Here is a 23339-nt window from a genome sequence, read left to right as displayed (position 1 = left end):
TTTTGTGCTTGAACTTGAAATCTCTGCATATCCCAGAGAACGTAAATTGTGCACTATTAAGGGTGAATAAGTAGACACAGCAAATTGAAATTCCTTGTTCCATAAATGGTCTCGCAATAGTTTCATTGGTATTTGGGCCCACTGTTTCTATTCCTCCAAACTTTATTTCTCTTTTGGTTAAAAAAAGGATGATAATTTCTGTCCCCTCGTTTGCCAGAATGATGGTAATGGTGGAAGTGGTAAGAAGCACATTGAGCTCCTCAGAGAAAGGTGTTTTGTGACCCTTACAGCAATGGAGCACCTCCTTCTGAGATGCACTGAGATAATGCAGAGGCTAGCTGGCCATGGGTAGCTGCCAACTCATGGTGGATCTGCACCTAAGGTGGGCACAAACAAGACACAAGAGCCCTGTCAGGACCTTGGCTAGAACCAAAGTCTAGAACACCTTTTTCCCATACTGCTCTGTTGTGTCTAGGCCAGGCAGGGATTCTGAGGAATCTAGTAGAGTTGGAAATAATTTAGCTTCCAGTTCTCTAGGGAAGAATAGAGCGAGTCTCTCTGCCGTAGGCTTTGGCTCTCTGGATTCTCTTTCCTAGAACTTTCTTGTTGTGTTGTGTTGTAAGTAGTTAATGTGTCTTTTCTCTGATAGATTCTAAACTCTGGGAGTTTAGCCTCTAGCACAGTGTCTGGTACATGTTCACTGGAGAGTTACTGAATGGACGGGTGAATGAATGATTGAAGCTTCTTCCCTCTACATAAAACTGACCATCACACTATCCTGCAGCCCCATCCTCATGATCCCTTGGTCTGAGAGTGTTCCTTCAGCTCTACCAGGCCCTGCTTAATCCTACTCTAGGGGTGAGGGCCTTACATCCTCCTGTGCATGGACATAGGAAGTTATACAGGTGCTGGTGGTGTGTAACAGTGAAGCTGCAGGAAACCTTGGCAGCACTCCCTGGGACCACTGTTTGTTAATCTGTTAATTTGTATTTTTCCCTGCTGATTTCTTCCAGGCCCAGATAATAAGAGGGTGGCCAGAAATGTCTTGAAGTATGAAAAGCTCTTGGCAGAGAGCCCTAACCAGGCTGTAGCAGAGACTGTCATGCAGAGACCCAATGTGCCCCACCTGCAGACCAGGGACACCTACGAGGGGTTATGTCAGACCCTGGGTTCCCAGGTACCACTGCTCATGGGAAGAAAAAGGGGGAACCAGCTTGGGGGATGGGAGAAAAGGTAGAATTGGGACAATTTGAAGGGAAAAACTGGTGCATTAAAAAAAAAAATAAAGCTCACTTGGACAGCATCAGTGACTGAATTCTGAATCTCCTGAATTTCAGGTTTTTTATGCTGGAGTTCCCATAAATTGGTTTCCACTTCTAGACCCTTCTTATTCTAAGCTGATTCTAGTCTTTCCTTTCAGCCTACTCACTACCAGATCCCCAGCCTCTACTGCTCCTATGAGACCAATTCCAGTCCTTACCTGCTGCTCCAGCCGGTGCGGAAGGAGGTCATCCACCTGGAGCCCTATGTTGTTCTCTACCATGACTTTGTCAGTGACGCTGAGGCTCAGAAGATCAGAGGGCTTGCAGAACCATGGGTGAGTGTCCCCAAGGCCTGCTGAGAACCTCCCTTTGTTTCTTTGCATGACTGATGTTCAGAAGTGTGAGAACAGGCAGCCTGAACAACTAGATAGTTCATCTGTTCAGGAGTTCAAAATACCAGCCATTCCATAAAACTAATCAGCAGTGAAAAAACTCACAGTCTTGGTTGCTTCTGGCTGAAAAAGGTACAAGGGGATTTTCTGGGGTGTTCACAATGTGCTTTCAATATATTGTTAGGGATGTGGAGTACATGGTTATATGTTTATGAAAACTCAGCAAATGGTACTCTTGAGATCTATGTATATCACTGTATGTAAATTTAATCTAAAAAAATTAAAGGAAGCCCTGCATCCCCAGTATCAATCATTCCGTATAAGTGATAGAAGGAAAAAAAGGGTGGGAGAATTCTGTGGTGTTTCAGTGGTTAAGACTCAGCGCTTTCAATGCCTGCCTGGGGCCTGAGTTTGACTCCTAGATGGGGAACTAAGATCCCACAAGCTGTTTAGTGTGGCCAAAAACAAAAAGAAAAAGGAAGAAAAGGGGTCAAATGACAGGGGAAAAGAGAGATTTCCTAGCACAGAAAAAAAGCATGAAGACTATTTAGTTAAACTTCATTATTTTGTTAAAAAGAAATCCGAGGCCCGGAGAGGGAAAGAGACCTCGAGTCACATGTATGGCTTGGCCCAGAATTGGAACCCAGAGGTACACTGATTGCTGCTCTGCTGTTCAGCCTTTATGTATCAGTTAACTTAGGCTGTTACATTTATTTGGTAATGTTGCAGGAAGTGGAGGGACCCCCTTCAGGGCCTGAAAGTGGACTCTTGCCTAACACTCGGTAATGAATTGTCCAAGGAGATACACATGCTGACAAAGCAAGAAGCTTTATTGGGAAAAGGTGCTTGAGCAGAGAGCAGGAAGGTAAGGGAGCCCAGGAGGACTGCTCTGCCATGTGGCTCGCAGTCTTGTTTTTTTTTGGTGATAGGATTAGTTTCCAGGTTGCCTCTGGGCAATCATTCTGACTCAGGGTCCTTCCTGGTGGTGCACACATTGCTCAGCCAAGATGGATTCCAGCAAGGAGGATTCTGGGAGGTGGTAGGACATGTGGTATCTCCATGTGAGATGAATTTTCCCAAATTCTTCCGGTTGGTACTGTCTTGTTAGTTCCGTGTTCCTTATCAGAACCTCCTATTATAAAATAACTCACACAGATGGTGCCTACAGAATAGGCAGTTACAGTTAGGGTTTCCTCTAACAGTAACAAGCAGCCCCCAAATCTCAGGGAGGACAACAGCAGTAGAGGCTGGCTTGGTCCTCACATTATGTGTCTGTCTTGTGCTGGTTGCTGCTCTGCCCCATGCTGTCTTTACTCTCGGACCTAGCCCAACAGAGCAGCCTCTGTCTGGAACATTGCCATCTCATGAGAGAGGAAAAAGGCAAAGATGGCAAACTACTAGATGGCTTGTAAAGCTTCTGCTTGGAAGCACCAGGCATTACTTCCATCCACATTTCCCTGCTTAAAGCAAGGCATGTAGCCAACACTGCAGTCAGCTTGGCGGGTATATCTCCTTCTTCCATGGAGAAGGCTCTGCAGCCACTGTGCCAAGCTTTATGTTGATGGGGAGGGGAGTTAGTCCTCCAGAAAATGTTGTTGTTATTGAGTCCCTCAGTTGTGTCCAACTCTTTGAGATCCCACGGACTGCAGCACACCAGGCTTCCCTGTCCTTCACAAATTCCTGGAGTTTGCTCAAATTCATGTCCATTGAGTTGGTGATGCCATCCACCCATCTCATCCTCTGTCATCTCTTTCTCCTCCTTCCCTCAATCGTTCCCAGCATCAGAGTCTTTACCAGTGGGTTGGCTCTTTGCATCAGGTGGCCAAGTATTGGAGCTTCAGCTTCAGCATCAGTCCTTCCAGTGAATATTCAGGACTGATTTCCTTTAGGATTGACTGGTTTGATCTCCTTGCAGTCCAGGGGACTCCCAAGAGTCTTCTCCAACACCACAGTTCAAAAGCATCAATTCTTCGGCGCTTACCCACTCCAGTATTCTGGCCTGGAGAATTCCATGGACTGTATAGTCCATGGGGTCGCAAAGAGTTGGACACGACTAAGTGACTTTCACTTTCATTTTCCAGCCTTCTTTATGATCAACTCTCACATCCATACATGACTACTGGAAAAATCATAGCTTTGACTAGATGGACCTTTGTCAGCAAAGTAATGTCTCTGCTTTTTAATATGATGTCTAGGTTTGTCATAGCTTTACTTCCAAGGAGCAAGCATCTTTTAATTTCATGGTTGCAGTCACCATCTGCAGTGATTTTGGAGCCCCCAAAATAAAGTCTGTCACTGTTTCCATTGTTTCCCCATCTATTTGCCATGATCTTAGTTTTTTGAATGCTGAGTTTTAAGGCATTTTTTTCACTCTCCTCTTTCACCTTCATCAAGAGGCTTTTTAGTTCCTCTTTGCTTTCTGCCTTTAGGATTGTATCATCTGCATATCAGGTTATTGTTATTTCTTCCAGCAATCTTGATTCCAGCTTGTGATTCATGTGGCCCAACATTTCACATGATATACTCCGTATATAATTTAAATAAGCAAGGTGACAATATATAGCTTTGACGTACTCCTTGCCCTATTTGGAACCAGTCTGTTGTTCCATGGCCAGTTTTGACTGTTGCTTCTTGACCTGCATGCAGGTTTTTCAGGATGCAGGTAAGGTGGTCTGGTATTCCTATCTCTTTGAGAATTTTCCACAGTTTGTTGTGATCCACACAGTCAAAGGCTTTAGCATAGTCAATGAAGCAGAAATAGACGTATTTCTGGAATTCTCTTGCTTTTTCTATGATCCAACGAATATTGGCAATTTGATCTGTGGTTCCTCTGCCTTTTCTAAATCCAGACTTGTATATCTGGAAGTTCTTGGTTCACATACTGTTGAAGCCTAGTTTGAAGGATTTGTCCAATTGTGTGGTAGTTTGAACATTTTTTGGCATTGCCCTTCTTTAGGGTTGGAATGAAAACTGACATTTTCCAGTCCTGTGGGCACTGCTGTGTTTTCCAAATTTGCTGGCATATTAAGTGCAGCACTCAATGAAACTATGAGCCATGCTGTGCAGGGCCACCCAAGATGGATGGGTCATAGAGGAGAGTTCTGATAAGATGTTGTCCATTGGAGAAGGGAATGGCAAACCACTTCAGCATTCTTGCCTTGAGAACCCATGAACGTATGAAAAGACAAAAAGGTATAACACTGAAAGATGAACCCCCCAGGTTGGTAGGTGCCCAATATGCTACTGGAGAAGAGTGGAGAAATAACTCCAGAAAGAATGAAGAGCCTAAGCCAAAGCAAAAAACGATACCCAGTTGTGGATGTGTGTGATGGTGAAAGTAAAGTCTGATGCTATAACCAACAATATTGCATAGGAAACTGGAATGTTAGATCCATGAATCAAGGTAAACTGGAAGTGGTCAAACAGGAGGTGGTAAGAATGAACATCAACATTTTCGGAATCAGGGAACTAAAATGGACAGGAATAGGTGAATTTAATTCAGATGACCATTATATCTATGACTGTGGTCAAGAATCCCTTAGAAGAAATGGAATAACCCTCATAGTCAACAGAAGAGTTCGAAATGCAGTACTTGGGTGTAGTCTCAAAAATGACAGAATGATCTCAGTTCATTTCCAAGGCAGACCATTCAGCATCACAGGAATCCAAGTCTGTGCCCCAACCATTAATGCCAAAGAAGCTGAAGTTGAACAGTTCTATGAAGACCCAGCAAGACTTTCTAGAACTAACACCAAAAAAAGATGTCCTTTTCCTCATAGGGTGCTGGAATGCAAAAGTAGAAAATCAAGAGATACCTGGAGTAATAGGCAAGTTTGGCCATGGGGTACAAAATAAAGCAGGACAAAGACTAACAGTTTTGCCAAGAAAACACACTGGTCACAGCAAACACACTCTTCCAACAATACAAGAAATGACTGTACACATAGATATCACCAAATGGTCAATACTGAAAATCAGATTGATTATATTCTTTGTAGCCGAAGATGGAGAAGCTCTACACAGTCAGCAAAAACAAGACCTGGAGCTGACTATGACTCAGATCATCAGTTCCTTATTGTGTAATTCAGACTTGAATTGAAAAAAGTAGGGAAAAACCACTAAGCCATTCAGGTATGACCTAAATGAAATCTCTTATGATTATACAGTGAAGTGACAAAAAGATTCAAGGGATCAGATCTGATAGAGTGCCTGAAACACTATGGACAGAGATTCGTGACATTGTACAGAAGGTGGTGACCAGAACCATCCCCAAGAAATGCAAAACGGCAAAATGGTTGTCTAAGGAGGCCTTACAAATAGCTGAGAAAAGAGAAGAGAAAGGTAAAGGAGAAAGGGAAAGATATATCCATCTGAATGCAGAATTTCAAAGAATAGCAAGGAGAGATAAGAAAGCCTTCTTAAGTGAACAGTGCAAGGAAATAGAGGGAAACAATAGAATGGGAAAGACTAGGGATCTCTTCAAGAAAATTAGAGATACCAAGGGAACATTTCATGCAAAGGTGGGCACGATAAAGGATAGAAACAGTGTGGACCTTACAGAAGTAGAAGATATTAAGAAGAGGTGGCACAAATACACAGAACTGTACAAAAAGATCTTAATGACCTGGATAACCATGATGGTGTGATCACTCACCTAGAACCAGTCATCGTGGAGTGCGAAGTCAAGTGGGCCTTAGGAAGCATCACTATGAACAATGCTGGTGGAGCTGACGGAATTCCAGTAAGTTATTTAAAATCCAGAAAGTGTGGCAAATATTTAGAAAGGTCATGCAGTTGACCTCACTGCTATAAGTATATTGCCTCTTTACAAATGGCACATAAGACAGTTTCAGAATTCCTGTGTCAAAGCAGACATCATGCCCTTCATGGTGTGCTGTTTGGCCTGGCAGCCAGACAGTCATTCATCACTAGAACAGAGCGTGCTGTGTGCTAGATGCTCTACTGGGTTCTGGGCTGTTACACGGTTAAGTATTGCTCCCTCTGATTTCAGAGCTTCCTGAAGAAGGGGAAAGAGATATTTACAATGCACTGTGATACATCCTGTCATAGGTATTGGTGTTGTGCTACAGCAGCATAAAAATGAGAACCTTCCTCCAAGGCAAGGCAGTCAGGTGAAGAGCAGATAGGGGCAGGGGGGCAGGAAAAACAGAGGCTTCCCTGTGGATGTGAGATTCATCTGAGTGAAAGGTGACAAAGGATATTCCAGGAAGACAGGCAGTCTGTGCACAGGCCTGCTGTGTGGTGTTCAGAGAGTAGGGGGAAGCTAGGGGCTGAAGTGGGCAGGGGTGGGTGTGGGAGGTAATGGGAGATGCAAGGTGAGACACAATTAGAAGCTCCAGAAGTACCATGCTGGGGAGTTTGGATTTTATCCCAAAAGCCAGGGGAAGCAGTGGGACAATTTGAAATCAGAGAGCGCCCTGATCAGGCCTGCAGATTCTGAGGGAGACTTTGGCAGCAGACATGAATTGGAGGAGAAAAATAGCAAAATAATTCCATCTAAAAGCCCTTCAGACGAATCTGGAATCTTTGTACAGAAAGTTTTTGAAGCCATTAAGCTCCCCGTGAATTGGAACGATGTGTTTTCAATATCTTTGGCTTCTCAGTGAGCCAGCAGCAGCGTTTGGCCTGAAGCTCCCTTTTCCTCAGGACAACTCTGTTGCTGTGGTTACAGGACAGGCGGCCCACTTGGAGATGTTCATTTAATCCCCTGTGGCCAGGTCATCTGTCTGGCATCCACAGACCTTGCCACACTCCCTTCCCCCAGAAGTGTCTTGCCAGGGTTGCTGGGCCCTGTCTCCCCATTGGCTTGCCCAGGAACAAGTCCTGGGTGTGTGTGGTAGTGGCTGCCCCACGGGAACCAAGCCACCTCAGTGGCTTGTGTTGAATTTCTCTGCTCCTGTTCACTAACTGTTTCTCAAAAAAGAATTTCTCTGCTCTCTCATCATTCTTCCCCCATCTGCATTCTGCCCATTCTTGAAGACTCAGTTGAAACTGGACGCCTCTTTTCGCTTCCTAGCCCTTACCACTTTGGCCCACTTTCACAGATGCTTTCAGTAGGAGCATTTTTTCCAGAGCACTTTTTGGGGCCACCTCCAATAACCTTCCTTCTCTCAGCTCAAGAGTTTTTGTCTCCAGTTGCTTGGTACTTTCATTTATCCTGCCATTTACGTGTTGTCTGGAGTTGCTCACAGTTTCGCGAGTTAGTCTCTCATCACCCTCAGCCAGACTGTAAGCTAGCAGGGATCATATGCTGTCCCTGAATGCCTGACCCTGTATTATGCCTGTTGCAGCTAGAGCAGTCTGCAACCAGTCACTTGCAGCTGAGTCAAGCCCTTGCTTAAACTCTTTAATGGGTCCCTTTTGCTCTCAAATGATAACAAAGCCCCTTGGCCTGGCTACCGCCACCCTTTCTGCAGATGCCCGCTTACACTGACACCCCAGAAGCACTAAACGACTGTGTCTCCATGAACAGGCAGTGCTCTCACTGGCCTCCCCGCACATTCCTCTCTCCTTCAGAAGCACTCTTCCCTCGGCCTCTTTTCACCTGTGTGATTCCAGTTGTCTTTTGGGGATCCTGGGAAGCCTTCCTGTCCTTCATAAGAATGGCTGGTTGTTCCTTCCGTAACCCTGTACTTTTCCAGTAGGGCCCCACTGAATGACTTATGGTTATCCTATATTGTGTTTACAATGTCTAGCACAGTGCTTAGTCAGAGAACAACCAGTAAGTGTTTGTCCCTTCAAATGAATGACTTGTGGATGCACAGTAAATAATTGTTATGCAGAGTGTATAATGCAGTATCCAGATAATTTACACAAATAATTGTGTAAATGCAGTGTGGCTCTGGAAGGGAGAGCTGGCAGCGTGGAGTGGAGATTCTGTAGGATTTGTTTTTAAATCATTGATATTGTCCCAGAAGAGCAGCAGGGACTCTCTCCTCACTATGAAGGCTCAGGAGAGGAGCTAGACAGAGGACCACACAGAGACAATATCAGTCACTTAGCGATTCTCTGCATCCTAGTATTGTAGAGAGAGAGGCTGAGAATGCCTCCAGGAGTGTGTTGTTCACATGCTGCATTTTATAGCTGAGGAAACGGGTCTAGGGAAGGGAAGAGCCTTTTCCAAGGTTCTCTACCTGGTTTAGCAGCAGGAACGGTAATATTGTTGAAGCCTCTGAGAAAGGAAAGGGTGCCCTTCGTTGCTCCATGCTCTACTCTGACTGCACATGAAGCACCAGGACTGTGTCGTTAGGCTCAAGACTCTGGTTCATTCACTCCTGGATGCATTTCACCAATATTTAGCACCTACTCCCTGCCTGGCCTATTCTGCATGCTCGGAATACAGCATTGAAAAAGGGCCAAGCGCTTGCCCTCATGGAGCTGACATTCTGGTGTCAGATGCAGGAGCAGACATCCTCATGTAGATATTATTTCTCTTTCTGTCCTTGGTACAGTATTTTTGCAATTAGAGGCTACTTTGTTTAAAAATAATTTAAAATTTCTATCTGAACATTCAGAACAAAATAGAGACATTCAGTTGAATTAGTGACTTCCGACCTGTTTGGTTATTTTTTCCCCATAACAAAGGCAGCTGCACGCAAAACAGTTTGATTCTCTGTAAGGAAGGGATTTTATCTGAATTGTTCAGAAGGAGCAGGCTGCCTCTGAGGGTAGAGTGTCCTGTCATTGTCATTTAATTTGACAAACACTAAAGTCAAAGCTTAGCTGACCCAGACACTGGGATATAAAGATGAATAAGAAACAACCCTTAGGGACTTCCCGGGTGGTCCAGTGGCTAAGAATCCTCCCTGCAATGCAGGGGACATGGGTTCCATCTCTGGCTGGGGAACTGAGTTGACCCCACATGCCATGAAGCAATAAACCCATGTGCCACAACGAGAGAATCTGTGCGCTGCAATGAAAGATCCCACATGCCGCAACTAAGACCCGACACAGCCAAATAAATAAATATTAAAAAAAAAAAGAAACAGCCCTGTTCTTACAGAACTTACAGTCTTGTAGATGCAAAAGGGATTAAAAATCATTTTATTTTAGTTCCAACAGACTTTTTTGAACATTTAGTATTTACCAGATATGAAGCTCAAGTTTATTGTCAACTCTGAGTTTTTATGTCACTTATTATTTTTTATTTTCAAGATCAATAGCTATCACTAAATTAGTAGCGAGTACAAAATAGCCTTTAATTAAGGAGAAACTGGTGATTGTTAGGTTTATGCTGAGAGAGGGGAATGTCTGCAAATGAGAGTCCTTCTCTTTGCGTGGTAACCACTTGGACTTTCTCTTACATCCTTCACACCAGTTACAGAGATCCGTGGTGGCGTCAGGTGAAAAGCAGTTACCAGTGGAGTACCGCATCAGCAAGAGGTAAGAGGGGTCCTTCGTTGGCAGGGACTCTGGTCACACCTGCTGGCCGCCCTGGCACAGATGACTAAAGGTCAGCAGCAGTCATTCAGGTGCCATCGGAGATTCCACTGGAGAACCTATATAGTTCAGGTTTATATCTGTGCATTCTTGCTGAGAGGGAGCAATATCCACTCCCCTCACCCAAGGGCCTTTCACAGGCTGTTACATGGTCTGAGGACTTAACTAGGAGACCATTAGGGGAAAAGCTGAAAAAGCTTCTAAGTCCTAGACCAAAAATTAAGTATGTAGTTGTTCTCCTAAGCAGGATTGCTTTTCCAGAAAGTCTCTATTCAAAATTTGACTTTACAGAATTCTAGTTCCACCTCCTGATTCATATTCAAAGCATGACTTGCCACCACTCAGGCAAGAGGGAGGGCCAGAATCTCTGGATCTGGTGGCTTCTCTAGAGGGGAAGATCCAGCTGCATTCCCTCCCCCCATCCCTCATCAGTCCCACTGCAGCCCTTGGTTTGCGCTCTAAGGACAGTACGGATGATACAGTAAGAGGAGGGTCCCCGCCGGAGCCGTGGGGGACAGCGAGGACATCCTTGGGGAGAGGCCAGACCTCAGGCTGGGTGGATGGTTTTTGTAGTCTGGGAAGTGGAGTGAGTGATGAAAGCTTTGATTCAGAATCCTTTGGCTTAACTTACTTGGTCTGGTTTACATTAGGAAGTTATTTTCTAAGTTTGGGACCTTTTACATTAGGAAGTTATTTTCTAAGTTTTGAAAGATCCATATAACTTCAGCTTCATTGCTTTGCTAATCTTTCTGACATTGAGGTGTCAAGGGGAAAATTCCACTTTCTGTTCTGCTTTCAGGGGAAGGAGGTGGTATTCTCCTTACTTTTCGGGTAAAGAGACGGAGCCCCTCATTGCCTCCCCTCAGTCACCACCCGCAGCCCCAGGCACTACATTGCACTCATTTGAATTGGGGTTCTGTCCTCACAGGGCTTTCCCAGTGGCTCAGATGGTAAAGAATCTGCCTACAATGTGGGAGACCAGGGTTCAGTTCCTGGGTGGGAAAGGTCTCATGGAGGAGGAAATGGCTACCCATTCCAGTATTCTTGCCTGGGAAATCCCATGGACAGGGGAGCCTGGTGCGCTACAGTCCATGGGGTCGCAGAGTCAGATACGACTGAGTGACTAACCTTTCACTTTCTGTCCTCACAGCTTCACTAGAACTTGTCCCTCAAAGGTCACCAGTGAACTTCTAATCACTAAATTTTTTTCCTGCACAGAAACCTCCACTGACTCTTCGTTATCCACTAAGACCAGATTCCTGAACCCGGGGTCCTCAGCTTACACAATGTGCCCTGAGCCTACTCTTCTAGCCTAATTTCCCGTTACTTCTCTCATAGACCAGATGCTTTCATGTTGATATATGTCACACCGCCGCATCTGCACCTACACTATTTCTTCAGCCTGAAATACCCCTATGTTTTTTGTATCTATTGAAATTTTATACACCCTTCAAAATTTGACCTACATATCCATCTTACTGCCATGCCAGTCAAAATTAACATCTCCTTCCTCTGTGCTCCTTAGGACTTTAAGGGCTGGTTCTCATTTTTCTCCTTTGATTTATACTCGTTGTATTTGTGTATATTTGTGTGTCTCTTCAAATGAGCTCTTTGAACACAGAAGCTTTGTCTTGAGTACCTTTGTAAACCTTAGCTCCCACAGCATAGCACTATGCATGCACTCTATACAAAGGAATAAACAAATTAATCCATCATTTATAGACCCAGATGTGCCAGGATACTTCCCTTAAGGGCCCTCATCGTCTCCCTAGGAGACTCACTGGTTTGCTTCCTTACTTCCCCAGGGACCTACATTCTGATCCCAAATCCTCCACTTTATCAGAACCGCAATAAGATATTCAGGAAAAAAGACTGAACTTTGCTCTTTGGCCTTTGACCTATCATGGTTTGTCTTGGAGTAGAGCAGAAGAACAGAGATTTTTCTGCGTTTTACAGCAATCACCAGCTTACAGCCTACAAAGCATTTTCATAAGCATCGTCTGTCACGATCTTCCTAAGTCTCTGTAATAGATATCATAACCCCCGTTTGATGGATGGATGCATTTCCTGTCCTCCCTGCCTGCCTTCCTTCTGGCAGTTGACATCATTCATTCATTTCTGGCATCAGATCACTAATGCTTCAACTTGTGGTGTGTTTTAGCGCCTGGCTGAAGGACACTGTTGACCCAGTGCTGGTGACCCTTGACCACCGCATTGCTGCCCTCACGGGCCTTGATGTCCAGCCTCCCTACGCAGAGTATCTCCAGGTGGTGAACTATGGAATTGGAGGGCACTATGAGCCTCACTTTGACCATGCTACGGTAACTATGGGGTCAGTGACCATCTCCTGGGGGTAGGGAAAGAGGGTATTATTTATTTCTCTGAGGCAGAGGTCTAATAGGGCCCCCAGGGAACATTGAAATCTTAGAACAAAGGTTCATGTTCTAGGTAGATCTGAAAGTCTTAGTTTCAAACTGATAGCTGCTGACTCATCTTTCTACTAAAACTCATTGAAAAACACTCCTACAATGACTGGATTTTATGACATGTAAATTATATCCGTTAAACTCTTCTGTAACAAAATAATATGTCTCTTTGGCAAATAATTAGGAATTCCAGTCTTATTACTTGGCATGTTTACAGAATAATTATCTGTAACATTTTATATATTATTTCACTAAAAACCTGAAGATACAATGAACCACCAGTCCTTTCACTGAAAAGTGAAAGTGAAAGTCACTCAGTTGTGTCTGACTCTTTGGTACCCCATGGACTATACAGTCCATGGAATTCATGAGGTCAGAAGACTCGAGTTGGTAGCCTTTCCCTTCTCCAGGGGATCTTCCCAACACAGGGATCGAACCCAGGTCTCCCACATTGCAGGTGATTCTTTACCAGCTGAGCCACAGGGAAGCCCAAGAATACTGGAATGGGTAGCCTATCCCTTCTCCAGCTGCTCTTCCTGACCCAGGAATCGAACTTGGGTCTCCTGCATTGCAGGTGGATTCTTTACCAGTTGAACTATCAGGGAAGCCTTTCACTACTAACAAGCAATTTAGTTTGATTAGTATACAGTTCACTTATATGTGTATCTAATAAATTGGTAAAAGGAAAAGAAAGTATACTGAGTAACTGGCAGCCAAGACAGGCACATACGTGACCAGGTATAGCTCAAGCTCTCCCCCGTCTGTGACTCCCCCATTTTTCTCCTCCCTGTATTGTGGTGGAATACTGGTACCTTCTGGTTGTCGCTCTGGTGCCTTCTGCATAAAATAATGATGTGTTCTATTTTTGTCTCAGTCACCAAGCAGCCCACTGTACAGAATGAACTCGGGGAACCGGGTCGCAACATTTATGATCTATGTGAGTCTTCCTCTGGAGGGACCGGGGTTTCTTAATGATTATTTCTCTCTCTTTTATTTTATGGTTTTCAAAGCAATATAAGATACTGATTTTATGTGATATTCACAGCAGAAAAAAATCTCCAGGATTTTTGTAAATTTCATATAGCACTCTCATTAGGCACCATAGGAGGAATAAAAAAATACATGTCAGCTCCTGCCCTCAAAGAACTGACGTTATGTAGACCTAACTGTGACCTTGTCATTGGCTGTGATTAGGATGGGAAGTGGCCTTACATGAAGGCCAGGAGATCCTGGGACCCGAAGAACACAGGAAGGGGATGTGGTTCTCTGTCTTTGAGGTCCCATAGACTACATGCTGCTTAAAAGCATGGACCTATTGATGAGGTCATGGAGCTGTGGGGGTGAGAGAGGAGAGAAATGAAGCAGCTGAGATTATGAGAAGGAAGAACAGAGATGCCTACAGAGAAATTCAATAAGTGTGGCTCTCTCATATGTAATGAAAATTTTCTTATCTCCTTACAAAGTCTTCAGTTAACTCTACATTACACCCCCTTAAAACAGTAAATTGGCCTCTTCTAGTTTCTGACCTGACCCTATAGAATTTGGACCCGGTCTTTATTATTTCACCGATCCTCTTCCTGTCAGATCATGTGGTTTTGCCTCCTTCTCTTTGGACAAGTCATAATATCAGTCATCTGTCATTTAAAGCATAAGAGGTGTATTATAATGTTAAATATAAATGCTCTACATTATGGCCTAAGATGAGGGCCTGGTTTCAGGCTCATAAGAGTAGCAGACACCCCAGCCTAGCACCCCCTCTTTCCTTAGTCTTGTATCTGGTCTCCACGGTGCAGCCAAGAAAGGACAGAGGCCAGCACTCTATAGTCTTACTGCTGGCAATCCCAACGTGGCTTTTTTCATATGGCTTGGTTTTCACTTTCTGCAAAACTGGAAAGCTGCCACTGCCAGTGGTGTCTGGCCTCTTGTGGTCATTCTGAACATTCTGATCAGGCGGAGGGATGGCTGACGTCAGCTCTCCGGGCAGGGCACATGGCTTGGATCAGCAGCTAGTGCATCTCTGGTTGATGACTCAACCTGGCATGGGAGGTCACAGTCTGTGAAGTCATAGGCAGTTGATGTCTTTGGACATCAAGCAAAGAACAGGACGTCCAGGGGCCACAATCTCTCTGTTCTTTATCCCCCTAGTGTCTTCTGCAGCTGACTCCGTGACTACAGAGGCCTGGTTACCGTGGTAAGGATAGCACAGATGCAGGAGTCCAGTAGTTTTAAATGGCAAATGCAAGAGTGTGTCTGTGTTTGGATTTTAAGCCTCTGATACACAGTGGAATGGCATGCGTTTGGATTTGGAGTCAGTTGGCCTGATTCAGGTTCTGCCACTTAACAGGTGGCCTCAGCACAACTCACAATTCTCTGAGCTTGTTTTCTTGCTCTGCACCTCCTCACAGGGCTGTCAGGAGGACCTGATGAAGTCAGGTGAGGGGATATCTCTCTGTGAAGTTTCATACAGTATGTTTTTATCATTCTATCCTAGAAAGCAAGTATAGGACTCCATGAAGGGGATTGTGGGACCTAGGAAATGCTAGCTTATTCCCAGTTCTTTCATCTTCAGATTAGGGTTAAGACCACCATAAACATTTCTGAAGACAAGAGATAAGGTTTGTGGAGAATATAAGAATAATATTATAGGGGGGAAATAATCTTTAAGAAGGAGAGGATTGAGTTGAAATCAGGATAGTGATTTTCTGCTCAGACGGGATATAAGATCAGTCCCAGTACAAAGCGGTGGAAGGTTTACAAAGGGAAGATTTCCCTGCCCTCCACCAAGCTCACAATCCATGCCCTGCTCTGGAGCCTCTCTGCACACTGATCCAATTCTCTTTAATCTGTTGTTTGAGTCCCTCCACCCCACTGTGCTATGACACCACAGGTAGTGTGCAAGAGTGCCATATAGTGGTTACTAGCAGGGTCTTTGTAGTCAGATAGTATTGGCTCAGCCCCAGTCCTGGCTTGGAGTTATGTTTGTAAACCACTCAGTCTCTCTGAGACTTGGCTTCCTTATCCCTAGACTGTGAATAACAACAATCCTAACTAAGTAAGGATGATATATTTGTTGTGAGGAATAAGGACTTAGTATGATGTCTAACATACGGTCATTGTTCAATAAATGTCAACTATTATAGTTAAACTATAAAAGTGCTTTTTTTTCCTGAATGGTAAGATGATGAATAATATAAAGTATTTTAAAGTATTTTCCAGTATTTTTCAAAGTGTTTAGGTTGTGTATTCTTTGAAAATCAGTAAAAAACTCTTCAAATTAAGTAAACACATCTATAATTCTAGAATATACCAATGGTGAAGCTCTTTAGCTGAAGTTACCTGGAGAGGGTCTGAGTGATCTGGGAAACACACCAAAGGGGCAAAAACAGCAAGTGTTCTGTAAGCCAGTGGCCATGATGCATTACTAGGCTGTGAAATCAATTTAGTGGATCTGGTCAGCATTTAAGAAATCTGAACTAGAAGAGAATAAAATAAAATGGAAAATAACAGTATCTCATGTGGTAAGAATGTTCTATGAAACTTAGGGACAATGTCTGTGTGTCTTGGGCTGTGATATAAACTAAATTTCTTCCTGAGGGTCTCAAAGTTTGGACCTACTCATGGTAACCCTCAATAAGGATGTTAGCTGGAAGGATAAGGATGTTAGCTGGAAGGGTAAAGAAAGGGGGGGGTTTCTAAATGTTGTCCTCTCGTGGCCATGCAGGCAAACAGATGCCACTGAGTAGGCTGTCTTCATTCCTAAATTGGGTGATTGTCTTTCCATAAGTATTGCTCCTAGAGTCGAAGGAGGGGCACACAGGAAGGAAATTTATGCAGAAATGACATCAGATGTCACATGGAGCAGAGTAAGGCAGTCGGGCTACTTCAGCTCTGGCTTTCCCTCTGGCCTTGTAGTTGAGCTCTGTGGAAGCCGGAGGAGCCACAGCCTTCATCTACGGCAACTTCAGCGTTCCTGTGGTCAAGGTGAGTGTGGGTCTGATGCCAACAGGTGATTTTTAGGATTGTTCGAACTAACACCTCAACTTTCGTGCTGTCTGTGCTTGCATGCTTGTCCTGGGAGGGGGGCAAAAAAGAGGTCTTTCTTGATTTCCAGAATCAAAGATAGTTCCTCACTTTTCTTGACTACTGCATTTACTTGTACCTCTATTTTTTTTTAATCTTATTTACACTTGTATTACAAGTAGATGCCTTCCTATTACAGTAGAACTCCTCAAAGGTGAGAAATCTTTTATTCCTCTTCAGAATCTCAGCAGCAACTGGTCCCTTCAATCCTTCTTTCAGTAAACACTGGGGGCTAGAGGCACTCAGAGTACAGAGGAAAGGTCATAGTCCTTGCTTCCAGGAGCTCACGGAGAGGTTAACAGGCAGTACTGGAATATACTGCAAGAAGAGCTATAAAGTCAAGCAAGGCATTAGAGGAGGGCCAATGTGGTAAGAGGTTTACTTAATGAATGAGTGTCTCCCCCAAATTTCATAGCAATCAATCAATCAATCAGGGATGACAGCCCTTAATTACTTCAGGAATGAAATGAAGACAAATAATTGAGATCGTGCCTTCTAGCACTTAGCACAGTGCCCAGCACATCCTAAGCATTCAATAAGTAAATGCTGGGTGTTTAGCAAAATTCAGCGGTTTGGCCAGGGATAAAGTAAGTGTGTAGGAGAGAAATCTGAGTATAAGAGGTAGAATATAGATTTGGAGTCAGAACACCTGGGTTTGAGCTCTGACGTTGATCCTTCTTGGTTACATTATTTAAAGCCCCTAAGCCTCAACTTCCTTTCTGCTAAGGTGGAAATGACAATGCTGCCTGCTTCCTGGGGGTGTTACTAGGAAGTGCCTCCTAAGAAAGGCTAAGCATCAGAATGAAGCTCTTAGTTGTGTGAGGAATATTTTGCTCCCCCTTGTGCTTTTTGTTGAGTGCCTGGCCTCAGTGATCCTGTGACACCCTGTGCTCCCCTTTGGGCACCTGTCATCTCCTCTTGGTTTGTTTTTATGTCTCTCTCCCACGAGACTATGAGCTCCTTGAGAGCAGAATTGATCATGATTTGTCTCTGCATCCACAGGGTCTGGAGTAGGGGCAGGGCCCTCAGTCAGTAAGGCATCAGTGAATGAGTCAATGGCAGCTTGTCTACCATTTTGTGCCATTTTATGTATTCCTTGCCCCCATCTGCATGGACGGTTTTCTTGGTTAATGACATGCACACATTTGTCCTCAGTCAAGTGCTTCCCTAGCACTGAGACTCTGGGCTGACCTTGCCTGGGGCGGGGTCTGCTTGCTTTCAGAATGCAGCTCTGTTTTGGTGGAACCTGCACAGGAGTGGTGAAGGGGATGGTGACACACTTCATGCTGCCTGCCCTGTCCTGGTAGGAGATAAATGGGGTAAGGCCTGCCTTTCTGGGCATGGGAAAGGGGCGAGGGGTTCAGGGGAAAGTGAAATAGGTATTGGATAGAACATACCATAGCCTGTCATTCCAGAAGCTTCATAACAGGGACTTCCCTGGTGGCCCAGTGGTTAAAACTCCGAGCTTCCATTGCAGGGAGCCTGGATTTGATCCCTGTTCTGGGAACTAAGATCCCACATACAGTGTGGCAAAAAGAAATAAGAAAATTTCTTGAACTGAATAAAAATGAAAAGGCAACAAATCAACTTTAAAAAAATTAAATGGAAAATAACAAAATTAGGGGAAAAAAGGCTTCATAGCAATGCCACATCATATTGAGGTGATCAGATTCTGGGCTGGTGGCCACCAATACCTTAGGGGCCCATAAAGGGGAGGCTTCTGTCCTATAACCAGTGTCAGTAAAAGCTGACTGGCCTGACCAGACAGGCCCTGATCCCTCAGGACAGCTAAAGAAGAGTCAGTGCAAAGCCCCACTCCTCTGTTCCAAGGAGAAAACCATCAGGTGCTTTCCCATGAGGAGAGGTCAAACACGGAAGAGATAAGTAAGGGACACGCTCACGTCATACACGTGTCCACGAGAACTTAGCTCTTAAGACAGGAAGAGTAGAAGAGGGACTCTTGTGCTGAGGTGGACCTGACCAGGGGGGTCCATGCCTTTTCTCTCGCTACCCTGAAATGGTACCCTGTGGGAGGAGGGGCTTTCAGGAGCTACATGAAGGGGAAATGACCACAGTACCCATGGGTTTGAAAATTAAGTCTCTAGTAGGCAGGACCTGTGGGGACTTTTTCCAGGGAGCACTGCCCTTCTTGCTTTTTACTGCTACTGGAAGCAACATCTTGTAGTCTGTGACAGGCCTGGGACCAAGGTGAGGCAAGCAAGTCCCCAAGGGTATGGAATTTAATGACCCTGTGAGTATCGCCTCTGTCTGACCTGCTGAGCCTGCTCCCCTACCTCCCTGTTCTCCCCCAGTGGCCAACAAGTGGATACACGAGTATGGACAGGAATTCCGCAGACCCTGCAGCTCGAGACCTGAAGACTAAAGTGTTGGCAGAGAGAAGCTGGAGGAGTCCTTTGGCTTTCCAAAGAAGCCGGAAGTCAAAAACTAGGGTAAGAGAGCAGAAAGGGGAGCAAGCTTCTGGAGGAGGCCCTTGTCAGCACTGTCTGTTCCTTGCAAATGGGGGACAAGGAAGTGGTCTCTAGCAGGGACATTGTTTCTCCTCAAGCCATGACTCACAGCAGAATGAACAAGACAAAGGAGGGGGCCCGAAGGCTGGAGAGAGAAGTTTCTGGAGCTCAGACTCTCTGTTGGAAACAGGGCCTATCAACAGTCTCCAGGGTTTGGTCAGTGGGACCTTCGCCACTTGAGCCTTGACCACAGGGGCCCAGAGTGGCAGTGAGGCCCCTGCAGCCGGCGCCTGACTCCCATGTGCCCTTCTGCCCACTTGACTCCTGCTGAAGGCTGAGCAGGGGGTGTCTCTGTATCAGGAGTGTACCTCATGTGATGACTTTTTTAAAGCAGACAGTAACTTTTTAAAAAAATACGATTTTTAAATACAGCCATTAAAATGTTTTAATAATCATAAAAAGTGTTTACAGATCATTTTTCACAACCATGAACATTCTTATGTTGTAACGTTATGTGAAAACAGCAGAGCAGAATGTTTTATTTATGTATAATCTCATCTTGGCTCATCTCCCACCACTCCCCGCTCAGTGCATTCCAGACGCATTCTATTTCTTAAAACCGACATTGGTCCCACTCTTCAGGTCTTTGCACTCACTGCTCCTACTGAGGCTGAGCCCTCCTCATCATTCCACTCTTGAATCAGTGTCGCTTCAGAGAGAACTTCTCTGACACCCATCCTTCTAGCCATTTTGTTCACACAGGCCAACTTTATTTTCTTCCTAACACTTTTCTCAAAGTTACTTTATTCATTTAATTGTGGTCAGTTGCCTGCCCTGCATGGTGAGTGCTTTAAGACCCCTCTCTGCTTTGTGAATGCCTCACTCAATTTTTCAGTATTTATTTGCCTAGCTGCTTGCACTCCTTATACCTCTTGGTATCCCCCAGAAAAAGATCTGTTTCAAATAAGTAGGCATTCAGCAAATATTTTTGGATAAATGAGTAAGAAGGCCTCCTTTGAGCTATGCTTTGGAGGACGGGTAGGATTCTTAGAGGCAGAGTCTAATGAGGAGCAGCACTTCCCAGCAGGACTGGCATGAGCTAAGGCTGCAGTGATGAGTGACTGATATTTGAGCACTTGTGCAAAGTGAACATTCTAGGCAACGTGGCTCAGTTTCCTCAACAGGAGATGGGGGTGTGTGTTGTGCTCACAGAGAAGCCACACTGGTAAAAGGCTAGATGCTTAGAGGCTGTGCTGCCTCTGCCCCCTCCCTGTACCACACATGCCAGGATTTCTGCCTCCCAGAGCTCCGTGGGCCCCGAGGAAAAGGTTCTGGTGTGCTGATATCCGGGGTCCAGCAGAGCCTCTGTGAGCACCTGTCACCAATAGTTCTGCTGAGTGCATCAGGACTCTGGAAACCCTCTTACTAAATTACTGTCACATAGGTGAGCAAAAACACTTCCCTCCTCCCCTTCTGAGTTCTTAGGAGCTCTGAGTTCTTATAGAGGTTCTGAAACCTCTATAGTAAAAGACATTAACAGGAGGAACATAAAGAAGTTTATTAACATGTATATATCATGTATACATGGGAGATACCCAAGGGAAGATGAGTAATTTCCCGAGGTGGCTTAGAACTCAGGATGAAATACTATCTTAAGAGAGAAAGGAAAGAGGGGAGGTAAGCCGCTTAGATTTTTAGGAACAATGAATAGTCCTTAAAAAGGGTCCACAGATGGGAGATACGATAGTGATTGTCTGGGCGTGGTGTCCACTTGTGGTCTCTTCTGTGCAGTTTTCCTTGGTTGGCAAAACTCTCGAGGGGATTTCAGACAACTGAGTTCCTTTTGGAGCATCTATCTTCAGGCTGGTGAGGGGAGTTTATAGAGAAAAGGGTGCAGCTGTGGGGTCCCAACAATGCTTAGTATGTAGGTAGCTATTTCTAAATGGACTGACCATGGCTTGGTGCATAGCTTGTTTATAATTTTGCTTTTCTTTCTTGCACTGTTCTTCGGCCATTTTTCTAACAGCTTTCTCTCCAAACTGGGCTCCTGGTGTTGCAATTGTATCCTCACAAGACTTGCTCCAGGGAAGATTATTTACGTTAATGACTGTTATCATTGTCAGTAGTAACATACTAACCACGTACTCTTGGCCAGGCACTGTGCTAAGAACTGGTAGCTGTACTTGCCTCCTTCAAGCCTCACAATGGACAGGTACTGTTATCTCCACTTTATAGATGAGGGAAACTGAGGCAGAGAATATGTAACTTGCCTGAGGTTACATAGCTATAAAGTGGCAGAGGCAGTATTCAAAATACAGGTGTCTCCCCAAAGATCTCTTTTTTAAAATTTGTTTTAAAAATTCACACAACACTGTAAAGCAACTATATTCCAATAAAAAAATTTTTATAGCAGTGAAAAAAATTTTCAATTGAAGTATAGTTTCAGGTATACAGTGAAGTGATTCAGTGATAATATATATCAGTGATTCAGTCATACAGTCATCTTCTTTTTCAGATTCTTTTCCCTTATAGATTATTACAAGATATTGACTGTAGCTCCCTGTGCTGTACAGTAGGTCCTTGTTGGTTATCTATTTTATATATAGTAGTGTGTATATGTTAGCCCCAGACTCCTAATTTACCCCCCACCCTTTTCCCCTCTGGTAACCATAAGCTTGTTTTCTATGTCTGTGAGTCTGTTTCTGGTTTGTAAATAAGTTCTTTTGTATCATCTTTTTAGGTTCCACATATAAGCAATATCATGAGATATTTGTCTTTCTTTGTCTAGCTTACTTTACTTAGTATGATAATCTTTAAGTGCATCTATGGACTAGAAAGAAATAGAAAATATGAATTACCAATTCGTATTTACCAGTACTTAAACAAAATTCTCCAAGCCAGGCTTCAGCAATACGTGAACTGTGAACTTCCAGATGTTCAAGTTGGTTTTAGGAAAGGCAGAGGAACCAGAGATCAAATTGCCAACATCCACTGGATCATCGAAAAAGCAAGAGAGTTCCAGAAAAACATCTATTTCTGCTCTATTGACTATGCCAAAGCCTTTGACTGTGTGGATCACAATAAACTGTGGAAAATTCTTCAAGAGATGGGAATACCAGACCACCTGACCTGCCTCTTGAGAAATCTGTATGCAGGTCAGGAAGCAACAGTTAGAACTGGACATGGAACAACAGACTGGTTCCAAATAGGAAAAGGAGTATGTCAAGGCTGTATATTGTCACCTTGCTTATTTAACTTATATGCAGAGAACATCATGAGAAATGCTGGGCTGGAAGAAGCACAAGCTGGAATCAAGATTGCCTGGAGAAAAAATATCAATAACCTCAGATATGCAGATGACACCACCCTTATGGCAGAAAGTGAAGAGGAACTCTTGATGCAAGTGAAAGAGGAGAGTGAAATAGTTGGCTTAAAGCTCAACATTTAGAAAATGAAGATCATGGCATCGGGTCCCATCATTTCATGGCAAATAGATGGGGAAACAGTGGAAAACAGTGTCAGACTTTATTTGGGGGGGCTCCAAAATCACTGTAGATGGTGATTGCAGCCATGAAATTAAAAGATGCTTACTCCTTGGAAGAAATGTTATGACCAACCTAGATAGCGTATTCAAAAGCAGAGACATAACTTTGCCAAGAAAGGCCCATCTAGTCAAGGCTATGGTTTTTCCAGTGTTCATGTAAGGATGTGAGAGTTGGACTGTGAAGAAAGCTGAGCGCCGAAGAATTGATGCTTTTGAACTGTGGTGTTGGAGAAGACTCTTGAGAGTCCCTTGGACTGCAAGGAAATCCAACCAGTTCATTCTAAAGGAGATCAGTCCTGGGTGTTCTTTGGAAGGAATGATGTTAAAGCTGAAACTCCAATACTTTGGCCACCTCATGCGAAGAGTTGACTCATTGGAAAAGACTCTGATGCTGGGAGGGATTGGGGGCAGGAGGAGAAGGGGACAACAGAGGATGAGATGGCTGGATGGCATCACCGACTCGGACATGAGTTTGGGTGAACTCTGGGAGTTGGTGATGGACAGGGAGGCCTGGCGTGCTGCAATTCCTGGGGTCGCAAAGAGTCAATTCATGGGGTTGCAAAGAGTCAGACACGACTGAGCGACCGAACTGAAACTAATCAGTGTAAAACTCCCAACAGAAACTTCCAGGTGGTGCCAGTGGGAAAGAGCCCGCCTGCCAGTGCAGGAAACATTAAGAGACGTGGGTTTGATCCCCAGGTCGGGGA

General features: G+C 44.4%; 1 protein-coding gene across 5 annotated transcripts in view; it reads left to right on the top strand.

Annotated features, from left to right (window-relative positions):
• The window catches only part of P4HA3 (prolyl 4-hydroxylase subunit alpha 3), a 41516-nt gene extending 21967 nt beyond the window's left edge, over positions 1-19549 (top strand). For 2 of the 5 annotated variants that reach the window (XM_040258829.1, XM_040258832.1), the window contains 8 exons: positions 1014-1177; positions 1421-1597; positions 9993-10057; positions 12276-12435; positions 13415-13477; positions 16453-16521; positions 17843-17923; positions 18933-19549. In XM_040258829.1, the coding sequence (XP_040114763.1) occupies positions 1014-1177; positions 1421-1597; positions 9993-10057; positions 12276-12435; positions 13415-13477; positions 16453-16521; positions 17843-17923; positions 18933-19163 (1010 nt within the window). In that variant the 3' untranslated portion in view covers positions 19164-19549. Of the gene's footprint in view, positions 1-1013; positions 1178-1420; positions 1598-9992; positions 10058-12275; positions 12436-13414; positions 13478-16452; positions 16522-17842; positions 17940-18932 lie in introns of all 5 variants that reach the window. The other 3 variants (XR_005724202.1, XM_040258830.1, XM_040258831.1) reach the window with 3 other exon arrangements.
• Positions 19550-23339: the final 3790 nt, after the last annotated feature.

Source organism: Oryx dammah, unplaced genomic scaffold (assembly GCF_014754425.2).
Source record: "Oryx dammah isolate SB20612 unplaced genomic scaffold, SCBI_Odam_1.1 HiC_scaffold_17, whole genome shotgun sequence".
Lineage (NCBI taxonomy): Eukaryota > Metazoa > Chordata > Mammalia > Artiodactyla > Bovidae > Oryx > Oryx dammah.
The sequence above is the reverse complement of the archived record's forward strand: the minus strand, read 5'-3'. Positions and strand labels throughout refer to the sequence as shown.